Genomic DNA, 19,948 nt, shown 5'->3' with positions numbered 1-19,948 from the left:
AGAAATGGGAAAGCAGGCTATCTGCAAACATTAAAGGAGAGCACACTTATATGTAACCTGCATTAGACAACAATTCCCAGATTTTCTAAGAAAACTACTTATCTTACTGGAGGGCCACGAAGCAGGTAATTTTAAAATAATGTTTAAAATCATACACACAGACACGCACGCACAAGCACACGTATGCACACTGAGAGCCAAGTAGCCTCAGAACATTCAATCTGACAGACATCCGTAAGGACAAGCTCTTCAGCACAGTAATTTGTTTTAAGTGAGAATTTGGGGGGTAGGCTGGATTTCACTACGTTTTTCCTCAAAAGTTCCATTCTCAAAAGAACCTCCTGCCTGTGTTTAGTTCCCTGGTAAGAAATACTCTAATTTCTCGAGTATGACAGATCAGATTATTTTTGGTTTGGGTACTCAGCATCTCCTTTTTTCATGGAAATGTCCCAGCTTTTCCAGATAAGCCAGTTCAACAGCATCAGAATTCATGGACAAACTCAATCCCCACCACTCAAGTGCCTCAGCTCTCTGCTGGTAAATCTAGGGCAGTTTTATGATAAAAAATCTGATGCACTGCCACTAGGAAACAAGGACCCTGTGAGACTGAGCAACATCTAATTTTTCTATGTGCAGTACTCCAGCTTTCCACCTGTTCTGTTTGAGTTTTTAGTAGCACAAGTGATTTTATAAAGTGACAGTTGGAAAAAAATAACATCAGATCAGTTCTCGATCACATCAAAGGTCTACCTTATATCCCTCAGACATTTTAAAGGTCGGTTGTACTTACTCTGGGAACAGGGGACGTCTGGGTACCTTTCCTTTGGCCACTAGTCTCAGGCGTCAGGTCTCGGTGGTCTACCTGAATGTGGCTCTCTAGGTCTTCAGCACTTTCAAATTTGACACTACACTCTGGACACCTCAGACTGCCACACGGTCTCTCATTCACCTCCTGTGGAGTCAAGCCCGAAGACTGTCCATTGGTGCTCCTGGTCATGCATCCAGCACACAGCCCATAGGGAAGGCCGTTCACATCCAACTTTACCAAGTCCTGCTTATTCCGGAACTCCTTCAAGCACAACGCACACTTGTAGAGTTTTTGCAAGGCCTGGCCATTGGGCGATGAGGTTGCAGAGTTTCCTGCCAATTTCTGCATATGAAACGTCCCATGAATTTTCAGCTCAAGGGTAGAGGTGACCGTCTGCATGCAGACAACACAGCGAAACCCGGTGAGAGAGTTTCTGAGATCTGGATGCATCTGGCAGTGCTCGATAAATTCCTCCTCGCTCTGCAGCGGCATTTTGCAGATCCGACATGTCCCTGTATCCAAACTCTTGCTGTGAGTGACTTTGTGCTCCGTCAGGGTCAGGAGTGATGGGAAACGTTCCCCACAGATGGGGCACATGTAGTGCTTAGCTGGGCCTCGATGGGTCTGCATGTGCTCTCTCAGGCCATTTTCTGAGAAAAAGGTCCTTGAGCAGATATTACACTTGTGGCTACCTTTGATGAATTCTGCTTTCTTCCTAGAACAGTCATCCTCCCCAGGCCTGATGTTATGATCTCTCAAACGATGGTTTTGCAAGAGGACCTCCATAGTGTAGGCAGCCCCACAAATGTCACAGCCATACATGGGCTCAGAAGCATCTACATCATCCTCACTGGCTTCATGACTGTTTGACGTATCTGGATTCTTCATTAACATGTTCTGGATATCTGCCCCTTCTGTCTTCTTATTCGTTGGGGTCATGCCGTTTGCTGTACCATTTTCAGCGCTAGCATCAAAAACACAATGTTTTTCCCGCAAGTGCTTTTCAAGCAAGATGATGGCATGAAAAGCTTTGCTACAAAACTTGCAGTTGTATTTTTTGCTGTGGGTTGTGATGTGGCACTGCAGCTCTACCTCTGTGCTAAAGGTCTCACCACAGAAGATGCATTTGTGAGACTTTGATGGATTTCCCAAGTGACTATGCTTCACGTGGATCTGGAGATCCACCTCCTTCCTAAAATCCCAGTTACAGGCTGTGCAACGATACATCTTCTTTTCATTGCTATGCTTGACTGCCAGATGTACTTGGATAGATACCTTGGAATCAAAAACTTCTTGGCAAAGGGTGCAGTGATACAACACAAAAGTATGCATGTCCAACAAATGCTTCTGCAAATCATCCACCGAAGAAAACTGTTTGTCGCAGCTCTCACATACATAATGAGTTGAAGTTGTCATGTAATGTACGGTGAGATGTTGCAGAAGAGACTCCTGGGAATCAAAGTCTTCTTTACACTGAGGGCAAGACTGTTTCCTCAACAGCAACTCCAAATGCAACTTTAAATGGGTTTGAAAACTTTCAAAATTTGAGAACTTTAGATCACACTGATTACACGGGTATTCACCATTAGACACCGAGTTTACGCTAGCAGAAAGCCGTTGCCTTTTAGGGGAAGAGACTTCAACATCAGAAGAAACTGGACTCTGCTCTGCTTTTGACTTCTTATTGTGTGCCAGAGGAATGTTCTTGTGGTTTTCTTTAATATGCTTTGTAAGCTTCAGGATGGAGCCAAAAATGGGGGAGTTTGTGCAATAAGGGCATGAATAAACTTCCATAAAAGACTGTGTTGGCTGAATGACAGGGGAATCCAATTTTGAATTTCCTACATTGCAGTGAGTCTGCTGAATATGCTCAGTCAAGGTTGCTTCAGTCAGAAAACCCATGGAGCACTGGTTACAGAAGAAAGCATTGTTGCCATCTTGAGGGGTAGCATTTGGGCCACAGTGAGTAATACGGATGTGTTCTTGTAAGCTATTGATATCTGCAAACATCTCCGGGCAGTAGTTGCAGTGAAAGGCAGAAATGTTGCTAAACTGCATCATGGGATAGGCATGGTTTTTGTGCACCTTTCTCACGTGTTCATTCAAGTTGTACAGTGTAGGCATGGAATCAAGGCAGATCTGGCATGTGTGGCTTTGCTGAGGTTTGTCTGCATGAATGGTCTTCAGGTGGATCTCCAGAACAGCAAGGCTGTTGAAGTCACGCTTTGAGCAGTACGGGCAGCTGTAAGTAACTTTAGACCAGTTCTGGCCTTCCTCTCTGTCCACAGACCTGATTTTCTTTTGTCCTCTCAAAGGCTTTAAGGTTGAATCTGGGGTGGAACCTCTTTCCACCGATGCACTGGAGTCAGGTGTTGCACTGCTCATGGACGCCACGCTCCCCAAGACTGGGTCAGGACTGATGCTGTGATTGCTGGAGTCAGGTTGTCTGTGGCTGTCCAAGTGGCAATAGACTTCCTCCACTGAAGAAAACTGCTCCGGGCACATAGGGCACTTGTGTTTTTTGTTGGCATGGGCTTGATGAATGTGTGAGAGCAGCGAGTTTTCGTCTGCAAATACTTCAGGGCAATGAATACACTGCAAATCTGCCTTCTCGGAAAGCTGTGGGTGGCGTGTCATTACGTGCTTCTCCAAATCTTCAGTCTGACTGAATGTCTCTTCACAGTAATCACACATAAAATCATCCTTCTTCACCTCTTTCTCAGTCTTTGCCATATGTTCCTTGTTCTTTTTATGAGCTTGCATGTGACTCTGCAATGAGCTGGTAGATGAAAACCCACGTTTACAAACAGTACACTTGAACGGTTTGCTGGAGCTGTGGGTTTTCAGGTGAATTTTGAGGTGGTCGCTGCGAGAGAATGCAGCCTCGCATTCATGGCAATGGTACTTTTTATCCCCTGTGTGAAGCTTTATGTGGCGATCCCTACTTCTCTTGTGCTTAAAAAGCCGACTACAGTAGGTGCATTTGAAAGGTAGTTTGTCACTGTGGATCTGCTCGTGCCTTTTAAGGTAGCTCAGGCGAATGAAGGACTTATCACAAAACTGACAGGGATACGGCAGGCCAGTCCCCCCTTCCTCCTCCCCGATGCCGAGATCACACCCATCTCCTATCATCTGAGTGGGTGATGCAACATCTTTGCTGGAGGGAGATGAAGCCACCCAGGAGAGTTGTGGGTCGTCATCACCATCTGTAATGGGAAAGCAGAAAGGAGATTAAAAACAATTCCCAGTGCATCTGTGAAATAAGGACAAAGCTCTCAACAACACTATGGGCTTCTGCTACTACAGCATTTTAAAAAAATCAACTAAAAAAAATCTCTTGAATTTCAAAGGAGGTTTGAGAAAGAAATAAAATTATATTCGCACACATAATTCACAAATATGCCAACATACAGTATTAATAAAAGGCATTTTTCTTTAGCAGGTTTAACACCTGCTCACTGTACTGTAAAGCAATAAACAATGAATAAGGAAAGCAAAACACAATGTGCAATGAAGCAATACAAACATTTCGAAAAGCTACAGTGTTAAGTGATCACCTGTGACTTTGTGGGTCTTTTTAAATGCTACATCAAGATGATGTTAAGTAATGTCTCCATTAAACAAAATCCTTCAGTTCTGTCTCAAAACTGTAATAGAATGAAAAGTTGTTCAAAAGCAGTTGAACATCTAAGTGAAGTAAGAGCATCAGATTTGAGACAGCTCAAGAAAATCAGATAAGAGATCTGCACCATTACCACATTCATTTGTATGAACGGTAATGTCACCTGCTTGGTACAAAAAGAAAGAAATTTTGAAAGCCCAGAAAATCACCATTGGAGATCTCAAGACGTCACAAAAGAATCAACTTCAGGACAAACCAACAAAGGCCCAGCCTCTGTTTCAATAACTATTTCCTTTGCTCAATATGAGGCTTTGGAAAATATTTTATAATTTGATATTACCATAAAGAAACACAGCACCAAATCCAGCAGCAAAACAGTCATTTTAGGAAAAATACATAAAATGTTGGCAGCTTTCATAAACAGAACTGTTAACAAGAAACAGAAGAGAGTGAGTTCAAATATCCTAATTCCAATAAATGCGGAGATGTTGAGTGAAGCAAAAATGCCACTAGCCCGATATACAACTGAACCATGGAATGAAGCAAAAATAAAATTCATGTAAATGAGGGAAGGCGCTGACCGCATATACATTCGGAGATTCAAAAAGGGAACCAGTTCTCCAGATACATTGTCCTTATAAAACATTTAATGTTCCTACTTCAGCTCTTACTAAAACAAACCAATAAAAAAATCCCCAACTGTGTGTGTAGGCTGCCACACGCGCACTCCTTGTGCCTGCCAACTACAGAGTCACCAGGCAGAGAAGAGCACATACACGACGGAGAAGCTCTCAAAGAAAGGCTCGGCTAATGAGGATATCACCACCGTAAGAGGCTAGCTCCTGTGGCACCGTTTGCTTTGGCAAAGACCTCCTTTTTCATCCCAGGAAAAGAGAGCACGGAGCTACCTCAAAAAAACTAAACCAAATACACACACCAAACAACTTTTCCCGCACGATGGAGCTGCCTGTTTTCCAGGATATGCCCCGTGCTCCCCAGGGAGCTCCGCTCCCCCGTTTAACTAAACCTCCTGCTCCAAAGCCATGCTGGACACCGAGCACACACCTCCTCCTGCTCCCGCAAGGCACCCCGGCTCCCAGCAAGCACCCGCACTCTTAGGATGCTCGGGGGTCTTTGTGCTCAACTAACCCCTCCGAGCCTGGCAGAGCCCGAACCTCTGCCACAGGCGAGGAGCCCCTGATTTTTGCATCAACTTTTCCCAGGCTTCGCTCCCCGACCACGAACCAGCCTCTCTCTGCGGCTGCAACAAAGCCTCATGTTCCCAACTGAAACCACCTCCACCGCCCACCCCGCCGCCGGCGCAGCTTCGCTGTGTCCCGGGGGAGCCCCCGGCCCCCACCCGCCCCGTCCCCCGTCTCTGCCGCCAGCCGCATGCGGGGCTCCGTCCCCACGGACCTGCGGCCACGGGCCGGCGGAGGGAAGGAGGCAGCCGGCTGCCAGCGCCTGGATTAGGGGCCCCCGGGAGGTGCCGGTAGCTCAGGGCTGGCTAATTCCCTCCTCTCGCCAGCTGGGCTCCTCCAGGGGAAAGGAGACAAAGGGGAGCAAGAGGGGGATGCTGGGCCTGAACTAGGGCAGCACATGTTGCGTTTGCTACCGCCACTGCTGTCTACCAGGGAGGGGGGGGCGGGGGGGGGGGGGGAGAGAAGAAAAACAACAAGAGAAAAAGCACACCACCGTTGTGCTACTTAGTGCTCGGGCTTTCTGGCTGTGACTAAAATAATGTCAAATGCCCACTTCGCAGAAATAAATGTAAAAATATATGCGTTTTAAATACCTTCCCTTCTGCAGCCACCCTACACGCGCCTTGTGCTGGGCAGTGGTATGCTGGGGAAGGGCTGCACCAGGGAGAACCCGCAGCACTTAAACCAGCTCCAGTGAATAATGCTTCATTGTTCCGCTTTTGAAACTGTAGATGCAATGGGCCAAATCCAGTGGTAACACAGGCTGGGCCAACTGCTTTTAACTTCGTTACATCCGTGTGCACTTGTGCCAACCATTACATTGGCCCACCATGCAAACTGAACAAATCTTTTAGAAGGTCTCTTTTTCCTCTGAAACGAACTGATGTACCTCAAAACGCACTCTAACATTCAAACAGGGCCAGTTCCCCTCATTCCCCTCCAGCTGCTGCTCTTCAAACATATTGGGCTATTCAGAAAATAAAATCAAAGAAAGCTGGTAATACTTTGTGAGTGATGCACAAAGACATTGCTGTGCTAATATAATTTGGATTCAAAGAAATTAATATTTCTCAGATTGAAGAGCTGGGTTTGTAATAAAATTGCAAGCATTTACATAGGCAGTTGAAAGCAAAGGTTGTCTCCTTTTGTTAGCCTGATATAGACCTCTCCCTGACTTTCATGTTTGACTTCTAGATTCCTTTTATACTCTTTTCTCATACTTTCTCAATATAAAAAGAATTAGGAAACTTTAAGCCCCAGAAAGAACCTAACTTCACTTCCCTACAAACAAGATACTAAATTACTAAAGGCCTAAACTGAAGAAATTAGGGAAAACTCATTATCATTAATCTCCTTATGGAATGAAAAATAGCCCTGTTAATTTTAACTTGCCATATTAAATTGAAGAAAAGACCTATAATGAACTGAGGAGGAAATTCTAAGGTATTTTACCAGAGTAATATTTTAGTGGGAAGATATATTTTACATGTGGTGTGACATGTCTGGCAATGATGGTTAGAATAATAATTCTACATTAATGCAATCAAAGGAATGTAGCAGAATGAGAAAAATCACTTTCAAAAAGGAGATTAAAGTCATTAAAAATGGCTAATCCTGCAAAGTGGGACTGTTCTAAAATAGAGAATCACATGGCTGGTGCAAGGCTTTTGTCATTTGCGCATAAGAGAATCAAAACAAGTATTAAAAGGGTAAGAAAATTCAATAAAAAGTTTAATTAGGAAAAAAAGAGCATTAAGGAAGCTTCAGGATGTCAGTAGTCCTCAGGATATATGTGCGGGTCATGAAGCTTAAAGGGCCAAACTTGATAATCAATCTCAAAGTGGTACAGTAATTTAGCAACTTAATGTTCAGCACGTTTACGGGACTGCAAGCATTTATCATCATCACTGAGGAGCTAATTCCAGCCTCAATGCATTCAATAAATGTATTTTTCCTTCTAATAAGAGCAATTTGGCCAAACTGTAGTATAAATCATACTTCATTTTCTGTTTATCTTCCAGATAGCATGAGCCAAGTTCAGAAATATACTTGTGAAGCTAAAACAATAAAATGAAGTCTTAAAAGATGTGCTCTCTTTTTAGAAAGGATACAAACAGCACATCACAGATCGCCAGGAGTAAGCAGCACTGCAGTCTCAGCATACACTTATGATGTTGATATATTTATTATTTCAGAGTTGTTTTGCTAACAGAGATAAAATCAACTAGACACAATTTCAGTCCCTGCAAACACCTTCCCCCATCTCCCTGCTAAAAGCTAGCTGGGAGCGTTACACACCCGCCAGACTTTTTGCTGAGCTGCATTTGAAGTGGTTGCAGAGGGACAGGCTGGCTCAGCTGCCCGCTCACCCGTGTGGCCCCAGCCCTGGGGTCAGCGTTCACGGGCAGGGGCTGCACAAACCCGGGCTGCCCCCCAGCCCGCCGCTTCTTCTCTTGAGAACAAAAGGTATGCATAGAGACCCCGTGTGCTGGCCTAGACCTGAAGCTCGTCCTTGCCTAAACCCTCTTGTTTACCATTGTAGAGCATCATCGGGTTCCCCTGCAGTGAAAACCCTTCCAGCTCTGTCTCCCCTATGTGTGAAGCGTTCAGGTGGCTCTGCCCCAGGGCCTCCATACGTCCCCGCACACCACGGGCACGTCGCAATGTGGCCAGTGCAGTATGGGAGGCCAGTTTATTCCAGCTGGTTTGGGAGCAAACAGCTGCACGGATTGAGCGCCATGGGGCTCAGAAGAGGCCGCACAACCTGCCCAGGCATCAACAAAATACCCAGGGTTTGGCCAAAGAGGCAACTTTGAGACTCCTCTCCTGAGCCCAGAAGGTGTCTTCGTACAGGGCAATAAACCAAGGAGGTTAGATATGGAAGGTGCTCTTACTCTATCAGGTTTATTCCTCTAGCACAGAGCTAGTACACAAGAGAAATAGTTAAATTAACAAAAATAAAAACCAAAAATCAGTTGTTGGGGAAAGAATCGCTGTTTAAGTTCAGACTCCTGGTTCTCTCCAAGCCTCTCTGTGTCCCACAAGTTAAAAATGGCCAAAGCACTGAAGTCACTTTAGGCTATGGAGAGTTGATGGAATTATAGCCCAAAAAAGTAACTTTTGAAAACAAGCTTGGCATCGTAAGACACGCTTCTGAACTGTGTTTCAGTTCCTCATCTCCATAATAGAAAAAAAGCCATCTGCTCCTCAAGGGCAAATTGTAGGGCTTACTTCTGTATAGCTGTGAAACCCTGAGACATCCTCAGATGGAAGGCCCGATGGAAAGGCTAGCAATTTCAATAATTATTATTATCACAGACGCTTAACTATGAGAATACAACACAGAGACTGAGGACTGAGAAATGTTCAGTAGTGGTTACAGCAAAGATTGCATTGATGTACTATGTATTAAAAGCCAAGGGTAGATCATTACAATGGATTATAGTAAGAACCTCACATAACATATGCTGCTCATTTACACTGCAGTGCTGGTGTGAAATAATGCAAATCAAGTTTACATAGCAAATATTTTAAGTTTCAATATTTTCAGTGCACTGTGACAGCTTTTTACTTAGATTTTTTTGTTGGAGTGCTTAGTCCCGTTTTCTTGCACATTTCCCACACAGTTATAACAAAGTAAATAATAAAAAAATATCATTAATATTCCAAACTCAATTTTCTAGGCATATATTAGCTTCACTGAATGTTTTTGTTCGTTGTGACACAGAAGGCAATAGTGGACTGTGACCCACCAGTGCCTGTAGCAATGAAAGCCTTTTTATGCTGACACTGCACCTAACTCTGAATGGTATTGTAACCACTGGGCTGTGACTGAAACCCAGCATTAATGCGCGCTCAAACACACGTCACTAAAAAACGGGAAAAGATTTCTACAACTTATTTACAATTATCCCTACACAAATACCATGCAACTGTTCCCCAGAACTGGTCAACCCACCCTTAGCCAAGGCACTAAGGAGGGGCCCTGGGAAGTTCAGGCTGCTCTGAAGAACTCTTATTACACAGATTCAGACTTCAGCAACATCAGCTTTTTCACAAAACAGTCTTTACAGTTCCTTATTTTAAGGCACTATGCCATTTATATATATATATATATAAAATTTAAAATGTTCAAAGCAAACCTAAAATTGGATAAAAATCTAAGAGGTGCTAATATATATGGCACCACAGGCACTGCTTTCATTATTATCTGTGACTTTAGAAAAAATGCAGTTATACCTAATTATATGCTTATGTGGTAAGCATTTTTGTTGGGACTAAATTACCAACAGTTAGTGACTCTTTTTCCAACTTCTCAGCTTTGCACTGCAATTCATTTTTAAGTGAAGTTTTTCAAAAAGACAGGCAGACGTCTGGCTCAATGGAAAGTATATATAATCTAATTTTTCTTCTCATGCAGAGAGTAACTTGGTATTTAGAATACAAAATCAGCACAAGATGTAGCGCAGAATTTCAAACATTAAACTTGCTGGGATGTCTGCTGCAGATAAACTGTTACACATAGATGGTTTAAACCTTGCTGTCTTTGTTTAAACCTTTCTGTAGTGATCAAAGATACATCTAATTAGTCTTTTTTATGCTGCAAGTTAAAAGTACACACAAAGATGTCTACTGAAGCTTAGCTGATATACAGAAACTTGTTAAGCCAGAGTAACGCATGCCTGAGCCCTTGTCTCCCATTAGCAGAGATATCAAGACTCAGTAATGACCATTGATAGGATGACACATAATTCTATACAGATGATAAAATCAGAAAGATTATTTTTAACATTATTTTTTCTTATGTCAAACAGTCTGCATTTTGCTGGTAACAAAAAATTAACATATCATTAAATAAGTTATTTCACACTTCAATAAATGGCATAATAAGGGGTGGAGGAGAAAGTTTTATGTTAGATCTAGGAATAAACTAAATGCTTTCAGAGTTGAATCACTGTTTTTCTTTACTCCCTTTGGAAAAGCAGCAGATACTATATTCTGCTGTGCATCATGGACTTGGGACTGAAAACAGCTGCACTCTAATTACATGTAAAGTGTACCAAAACATTCCTTTTATCACAGACTGTAAATCTGTTAGCATCTGTCTCTCCTTTGTTTCTTCCACAAGATACAAGCTTGTTTCTACATTTTTCTCACCTGTAGCGGTAATTAAAATTCATTATAAATGAAAGGAGTGAACACTAAAACAAGTTCCTCTGTGTACAGTTCTAAACTCAAATTAGAAACAGCTGTTTGCTAATTCATGCAGTGATGTTTTGTCGTGCTCTGTGAATCAATAATAACTCACCCTATTTCTACCAAAATGTTAGGATTATACATATATTTTGCTTAGCAATTTGCTCTTCAGAAATGTTCAAATGCACATTCAGTCTTTTTAAAGCAAGATTATAAGATGATACCGGCAAAATCATCAATGAATTAAGAGAAAGAACTTAACAGCTTGCTGCTTGTGCTTACCCTGCTACCTAGAGGGTCCTGTGCCATTCCTGCCTGCTTTGATGCCTACAGAGCATTTAGCAAGAAAGCGCATTGTAAGACAGAGGTAAAAGAACAAAACTCTATAGAGGGTCACACACACACATCGTGGATTCAACAGTCACACTAAGAGAATACTATAAAATTAGAGTTTGAGCTATGTCATGTACAACTTTCAAACATATGGAACGGCAAAGCCCTTAGGAAAATAATCCTAGTAGAATAATTATTACTTATAATAATTAGTTATTAAATTAGTTATAATAAATGGTAATCCTTATGCTAATTGTTAGTAATATTTCTTCATGTTATGTTAGCCAGAGCACAAACTTCATATGACCCTATCGGCCTTACACTCACACATATTCTGCACTTCTTGCTACTCGATGTCAACATTTACCATAATTTCAACACCTGATTATACAAAACAAAGAGACAACACACAGCGGTTAAGGAGCTCTGCCTGCTTCATTTTTTATCTATACCTAAGGACACAAATGGGGCAGCTGCAATGTTTTGAGCAGACCCCATGGCAGATTTGCAGAGCCTGCCCTCATTGCCCCAGGACCAAGGCCACCCCTGGCCCCTGCACTGCCCCCTTTGCAGGGCCAAAGATCCTACCCGGAGCAGTGGAAAAGCATCAGCCTCCATAAATGTCTCTGCAACACATGCAAGGAAGGTCCTTTGCTCATCTATACATCAAGATGTTTTCCCTTCCTCGCATTTTGTTACTGTTAGCAGGGAGGGTGCTTCCCATACAGCAGGAACCCAAGCATCGAGGCTCTGAACCACTCGTGGGGATGTGGCCAGCAGAAGAGCCTTTCTGGTGGGATGAAATACATGAGATTAATTTCCTAGATTTATGATTTCCTCCTTCCCATTTGATCAGGCAGCTCTCAAATACAGCAGGCACCTGTTCTCAGGCTGTTTTGCTGAGTACCCTCAGGCACACGCGGTCAGGCAGACTCAGCTCAGGCTCTTTCCCTCGGTTCATACCCATAACTGAGCATCACAAACACGGACTAGCTGCTGTTTGGAGAAACTCAATGAATACAGAAGCCAAAATTAAAGAGAGACAGACTGAACTGACCAGATTGGTGTGATTTATTTTAATGCTTTACTGTACTCATTTTCATGTTTCTGAATTTACTTTCAAGTGAAGATTAAGTTATCAATTGCAATCCATAGAGCTCATTCATAAAAATCATTTAAGAGTCATATTCTGCATGGTGAGCAGGGAGCCCTGGAAGCCAGCACTGACAAGGACAGGCAGCACTTTCCCACAGGATATTCAGCTTGTGCAGAATCAAGTCAGAGCTCCTTTTGATGGTGTGGGCAGCACTCTGGAGGAGCAAGTGCCTTTAAAACTGGGGCAGTGGCAAACTAGGACAAAAAGGGTTTTGCCAAGACCTCTCCAATAAGATGCTGTGACTGCTAAGACAAATGTGTATCTGCTTCTCTGCTGGTAGATAATACTGGAGTGGTGTTTCCACTTCTGCAGAGCTGTTTCAACTTTTCAGCCATGTATGAACTATGAGCCAAAAGAACCACTAAGAAGGGAGAAAACTGGGACCAGATGCCACAAATGGTCTGTGTATTCTGGTTGGGGTCATCAAAAGTGACTGTATTGCTAGTTTTGGCTTTCTGTGATGAGATCTTCAACTGATGCTATGTTGTGACCTGACCTCTAAGAAAACGGGTTTGCAGTCCCTGTCTTTAATGCATGAAAAGTACTTTCCCCAGAGCAGACTTTTGCTCCTAAATGAGTATTTTCCATCAGTGCACAATAGAAGAGATGTCAATTGCCATGCTCCAAACCTGAGAAAAAACTCGTGTTTCAAACCTCAGCCCTGCACAGGACTTTACTGCCAAGCTTTCCGGCCTGAGGAATTTAAAGCTGGTCATATTATTAGAGCAAGTTGCAGGGGAAAATAAAACCAGCTTGTTAAGTTAGAAAGAGTAGGCTGTTCCAGACTCTCATTTTGATCTAGGTGGGAAAACTGTGACGCACTTACCAACTTAATGGGTTGGCGTTCATGATGAATAGACCCAATGCTGAAAAACACATGTTGGCTGAAATTACTCAGCAATAAACAAACAGTAAAAAACAACAACAACCAGATTTTATACTGCCTTCAAAGAACAAGGGAAGAAAAATCAATAAATTTCATGTGACAGACAGTATCAAGTAACCTGTTTTATAGCTACGCATATGCATTATTGGTCTGACTTTCAAATGTGTCGTGTATTCACATCAATCCTACTGAAATCAATAGGAACAGCAGTTGCTCAACACTTCTGAAAACTCAAATGACATAAATATGAAATATAGCCAGTTCTACATAAAGGTATTTTCTGAAAGGTGCACATATTCCCTGTCCCTTTCATGAATTTGGAGCCAAGATTTCATGCAAACACCATGAATGGAAATGAAGCTGCACTTGCAAACATCCCAGCTTCCACAGGTCTGGTGAGTGTAGCTCCTCAAGGCCTTCATCAGCCTGGTTTTGGAGCGGCTCATGTGCCCCAGTGACCCTAGCAGGTATCTCTGGAGCTAATGAAGCTGCCAGCTCCACCTGACCCAAGCCTGGAGATGGTGTTTGCTCCAGCTAAGTAGATCTCCCATTACTTGGGGACGGTGTGCATTATGGCGAAGCAGTTAGTTAAGGCTCTGGGTTTATTAGTAAATAAAAAATAAATAAATTTAAAATTAAAAAAGAACACTCACAAATGTAAAGGCACACTGCTGAATATGAAGCACATTGCTGAGCATCATTTAGATAAACATTGGTCATGAATCAGCACCATATTTGTGACTGGCCTGAGGGGAACCGCATTAAACAGAGGTAGGAAAGAAGTTCTTCACTTGTCAATACCTGACAGAAATAACTGAAAGGTTTAAAAAGAAACTAACTACAGATTTTGTGCTATGGAAGATGAAAGCCAAACAGTGTGGCTTGCCTAGAAGAAATGTGTATTCCATGCTGCATGGTAATGCTACTTCTTTTTCACTAACAGTATCCATCATTTTAAATAAGAAATTACTTTCAAAACAAGCAAGCAAACAAAACTGTTTGTCACCCAGTAAGAGTTTTGCTCGGTACATCAGTGTTCCCCTACAACAAACCTGCTGCATGAAAGACCTTTCAAGTTTAACCATCAGTGACCCAGCACCTGTGATCTGAGGACTTGCACTGCACCACACAACAAAACCATCCACCGAAAGCTGCTCTCTTCTCCCAACACATCTTTGCCCTTTTGAGTGAAGGGCCCAATGACAAATCATGCAACTGCGCTCTCAGGTTTTCAAAAGAAGAGCTGCAGCGCCAGCTAAGGTCAGTCTTCCTGGGGCTCATGTCTGTGTTGGTGCAGTCCAAGGAGGGATCCTGCACCCAACCTTGCCGAGCACTGGTGCAGGCTGCAGGGGATGACCCCAGTGGTGCGCACTCCACAGCACTGCAGGGTCACGGCACACTGGTTATCCCTCTCCTGCAGGCACAAAGCAGTGAGATCAGCCCATGCTGTGCCCCATCTCCTGCACCGTGAGTCTGCAGAGAGACCTTTCGAGCCTCTCTGAATTCTTTAGGGACTTCTCAGGATGTCAGCCAGCACTGACCATGCTCTGCAGAAAACTCCCGTAGGGAGGATGCTCATCAGTGCAGGCAGGCAGGCAGGGGGAGCGCAGCTGGGGAGCCAGAGCGAATCCAACCAGGAGACGACTGCCCCTCCGGCCCCGCTGCGCTCCTGCCAAGAGACCCTCAGAGCTCGGCAGAAACCTCCCCTCCAGCCGCAGCTACGCTTCAGCCTCACCTGCAGGTACCACACTCTGGCACTTGCCTTAAAGTTCCCCAACAGCAAAGGTATCTTCCTCCTGAATTGGTTAATATAGTCTGCAGTGCTGACTGCCTGTATTCAGATAGCTCTAGTTTAACCAACGGTGTAGGTTTCCTTCTGACCACATGTCATGTCATGGCTGGTTTTATTCCTCCCACAATTGTGAATTGTACAATTTATTCGAGTTTGTAACTTGTCTCTGTGCCCTGGCCACAGATACACAAGACAGTGTATTTATAATGAGGAAAGGGGCAAGGCACAATTATTTGTTTAAATGGGATTAAAATCAGGGTTGGTGTGTACATTGAATCATCTCAATTTATCTCTGAAGAGAAGGAGGGACGGCACACGTCTTGGCACTTACAAACAAATATCTCTTTTCCCCACCATCTCTCCCAAACAGCACTCCTTCCATATGAGAGCAGTCTCACACAGACATTGGCACTGATATCAGAGGACTAAATGAAATAAAGGGAAAAGCTATAGTCAATAGCTTTGTCTCTTACTCTACCCACATAATGAGGACAGTCTATACTTACAAAAAAAGTATCTGGGAACGTTACTAGATAAACTCAGTAAAATGAATAAGGAGGCAGCAGGGAGAGAGAGACTGAATTTATGCTAGAAAAATGCAACTTGATACAACAGGTACAGAAAGCATTCGGCTTTCAACAGAAGAGTCTACTAAATTAAAGAGTGGGTGGAAGCTGGAGGTGGGTGTTTGGGGTGGGGGCACATTTCCTGCAGAGGAAAAAGTTGTCAAAAAATAAAAACAGTAACAGCAAAGAACAAAAAAACCCAACCAACCAAGCAACCAACCAAAAACTCCCAGGGAAATCACGCGTCACAGGTTTGATACACACACATGTAACTCCAGAACCAGACGTGTTCAAGAAACCATCTCCAGTTAATAATTAATGGCTGAAAACACACATCCTCTTCCCCACTCTAGCTAAGTTAATAATTTTTTGTTGTTGTTTTCTCCAGATGTGAAAAGGTTCTGTACCTGCATCTAGATCGCTGGTGTGGGGTGTCTCACATGCCCAGAAACCCCATGTACAGTGCAGCAGACAAGAGTTACCAAAAACTACTACTGAAATGCAATGGGCAGAAACTCCATCTCATCTCTGCTGTCATAAAGAGGCAAAACAGTGACTTTAAGCTGCAGAAGTTCACGCACGAACTAAAAGAAGAAATGCTGTCAATAAGCTGGTCATAACTGAGTGGACAATTTAAATTTTGTGGGTAGATGAAAAATTACTGTTTTCATAAGCAGCACAAAGAGTTTTAATGCTCAGCTGGTCTGAAGACCAGCTTCACTTACAAAGCCCCTACCATCTACCATCCTAAATACCCCTAAATACGAAAAAACTCTTGCGCCCTGGAAGCCATTTGGATTTGTCCTGCCCCTTTCCCAGACCCACAGCCAAAGCTCGCTGCCCAGACAGAACCATAGATTGGGCAACCCTGATGTCTCCCATAGAACAGTGACACAACAAGGTACTCCATATACAATTAACGTGGTTTTGTTTTGTTTTGTCAAGGCTTTTCTGTTATTTAATTCTGACCAATAAGACAAAAATTTTCAGGATAAAACAGTTTTCTGACCATACACAGGTAACCTGGATTGCTGACTGAAATAGGATCTTTAGCCCATCTCCATCTCATCCTTGTAAAAACAAACAAAAATGGACAAATGAACGGTTTGAATGAAAATTCAGTAACTGCTCCCTCACACCTTTAGCCAGAATTACTTGTGAAACTGAATTCCGCTTCCTCCATCTCATACTCAGTTTAGTACATTAAAGTCTGAGTACCAAGAGTTATGGAAATACCAACCTTGCCCCCCATCAAGACTGAATTTAAGAGAGCAGTTCAATGTCTTCTGTTGAAAAGTGGAAACTCCACCTCAGTCATGGAGCATCTGAGTATAAAACTAATCTTCTGAGTAGTAAATATTAGACTGACATACAGCAGTAACTGTATGATTTTAAACTATTCACTTTAGAGGCTGGGGTCCTGGATTTCTAGGAGCTGATTTTTAAAGACACATCAGATTTATATTTTTTTAAATCAAATTTTCCCATTATTTGGGATTATCATACTTTGTACCTTTGGATTTCTTATGAGCATAGCCATAGCCCCAGACCTCCTGGCCACATGACATCATGTCTACCCTTAAGTCACTGTACACAGGCTTAAGAGTGACTCCATCTTAGTTCAGTTTTTTGCCTGAATTAAGATACTGGATCTGATCTGATTTTTTTTCTTACTCTGTTGCTTTGTATCAAAACACCCATTTTCCAGTGGGTGGTGCCTAACAATATACGAAGCAGGGGTGTGAGCACAAAGGAAAGAGCCATTAAAAATGCACAGAAACACACTGTGTCAACACATACCAGCTGCCCAATATGTACAAAAGCATTAAAAAAAAGAGACAACCGAGTCATTATTTTAGAGTTTCACTATATTTTCCATTTTATAACATTTTACTGTCTATCTAATGTCATTAGAGAAGCTTCTCTTGCAGACGCTAGAAAGCAGACACATTCTAACCATCCTACACCAATTCCTGTCAGAATTTTGTGCAAAGTGTTATCAGGTAACAATATTTACCATGTACAGTAATTATTAAAAACTCTGAGATTGTGTAATTATGTATTTTAATTACATGATCTGATTAGCTTTTTTAATCACTTCATAAAAAGAAAGGAAATTCACTGAGGTTGTCAGAAAGTTAATAAAAATAAGGTAATTCACTGCTAAGGCTCACCATGGTGCCTTTCTAACTACTTCCTTTCTACACCCCACTGTGCCTAGGTATTGGAGGTCAACTATAAGTATTAATTTCCTTACTTTTATTAACTTTGGTGACAACATTCATGCTCTTTTGGATATGGCTTTTTTTGTTTCGTTAGAAAACGCTGGATATTTTAAGAGATGCAAGATCCTCAAAACCAAGAACCTGGTTGACCTGAAACCCGCCAAGAGACTCAGCCTTGCCCTGCTCTGTCCCCCAGCCCCTTTGAAGGGATGTTTGGGGAGGCTGCTGCGGAGTGGTCACTGTCACACAGCACCGTGTGAGCCGCACTGCCAGCCTGCAAAACCCACCCAATTTAGTAATGTCGAACAATGTATCTACAAAGCTGGCTGGTCACATTAAACTACGTCACATTAAATCAGGGCCATTGAGATGCATGGGAAGTCACCACAGTGCTATGAGAAGATGATGGAAATCAGCCCGAGAGTTAGGAGAGATGGAGGCAGACAGCTGAGCCCAGGGCAGCCAGCAAAGACAAGGTGGGTGGCAGAAAATGCTGCTTGTCCCAGTGTGAGGGGCCACAGCAGTAGCAGCCACAACAGCACCCATGGGCCTGGCCCAAGGAACGGGAGGACTCGGCAGCAGCGAGAGGCACAATTTCTGTAGGAGCCAGGACAGCCAGCTGCCTGCCCCAGACAGCAGAAATCACCCAGGGATCCAACTATGAAATATAAGCAGCCCCCAGAAAACATCCCACCAGCTGCTCACAGTGCAAACTGGGGGCTGACATGTGCGTGGGTGTGCAGAGAGGGCTGGGGGTAAGGAGAGGGGTGGTGGGGTAAGGAGAGGGATGCAAGGGGTAAGCCGCCTTCTCCCGTTCCTGGGGCAGGATAGAGCACAACAGTTTCAGCTCTGGAAAACAATTTTTCTAACCTTTGGATGCAGTTCTGCTGTAAGGAAACATTTTGTTTATATCCAAACTGGGAGTCTATAATGTAATACTTGGCGATTGGATTCAAGAGCTCTGTTTTACTCATTTTTGGTTCACCCTCTCCCCCCGCCAGCCCTTCTTTATTTTCCTCCTTTCTCTTTTTACCTTTCCACCCCCTCACCCTTGATTCTCTGGGGAGAACAAATCACTTTGGGAGGTTTAATGGACTGACAAGAACAGAAATTTAATCGGGGGGTGTGTGTGTGTGTGTGCGCACTGGCCAGGCACATCAGAAGCAACTGCAGTGCAATCCATTTGGGCTGCCCCACCTGTGACCCTGGCCCGGCCGGGCACCCCCCTCTCCGCAGGGGCGAGATGGGGTGAGGTCCTTCGTGCTCACGCAGGACCTTGGTGTTGCCTGCTTCAGGAGGAGAGGACTGCCAGATGCTGACGAGCCAAGAGCAGTTATTTCAGGAGACTTTTTTTAATATAGAAACAGCTGACACAAAATGCATCTCACTGGGGAGGGAAACCATGCTCCCAGAAGTAAAAGACCACTAAAAAGCCTCTTTTTTCCAAGAGAAATCTGAAACAGTTTGGGGCCAGATATCACTTCGGTATTTCATTTCCATTTTAGGAGACTTGCACTGTGTCCTTCCAGACTTGCCCCATCCGTGGAGAATATTAAGGGGCTGCAGCAGCCTAGGAGAGGCAGATGTGGGCAGGCTATGAAATGGTGCAAAGTGCTGTCAGAAAGTAGAAACAACCTCAAAGAAAATCTGTCTCAGACAAAATGGTCACTCGTGGGGAAGTTGTGCTCGAGCCTCCCTGCTAGCAGCACCCGTTGCTGCAAAACATCTCCCCACGCCACGCACCCAGCCTGGGGCAACGGGGGCACGCGTTCAACTGCTGCCTGGGAAAAGACATTGAAAAGGGGAGGGCACAAAAATGATTTAAACAAGCTTTTGACCAGAAAATGGACAACACTGTGTGCAACAACATGACTCCTTTCCCTTTGTACGCTATTTGCAGTTACAGATTACATTTGCAAAGTATAGCTTTCAATATAACATAGCCAAAAGCAACCTAACAGCATAATTTTCTTCCTAGGTACTTTACTTTTGAATTCTTTTACGAAAAATGAAGCAGAGATTTGGAAAAAATAAGAAAACAAAGAACCCCCTTCTTCCCATGCGCTTGTAAACCTGGGTAAACTTACAAGAAACCATCTTTTAACCAACATGATTTACTCTTACTTGTGGTGCAGGCGCTGGCTACTGCCAGTAAACCTTAA

General features: G+C 43.4%; 1 protein-coding gene across 6 annotated transcripts in view; it reads right to left on the bottom strand.

Moving 5' to 3' along the window:
• The window catches only part of ZNF423 (zinc finger protein 423), a 234,640-nt gene that overhangs the window by 96,269 nt on the left and 118,423 nt on the right, over positions 1-19,948 (bottom strand). For all 6 annotated transcript variants that reach the window (XR_008735140.1, XM_055726858.1, XM_055726859.1 and 3 more), the window contains one exon: positions 791-4,014. Coding sequence is in view for 5 of the 6 variants with exons in the window: in XM_055726858.1 (XP_055582833.1) it covers positions 791-4,014 (3,224 nt within the window). In the remaining variant the exon portion in view is untranslated. The remainder of the gene's footprint in view (positions 1-790; positions 4,015-19,948) is intronic.

This window comes from Falco cherrug, chromosome 14, assembly GCF_023634085.1.
Source record: "Falco cherrug isolate bFalChe1 chromosome 14, bFalChe1.pri, whole genome shotgun sequence".
NCBI lineage: Eukaryota > Metazoa > Chordata > Aves > Falconiformes > Falconidae > Falco > Falco cherrug.
Note: the sequence above shows the minus strand (reverse complement) of the source record. Positions and strands in the feature narration are given on the sequence as shown.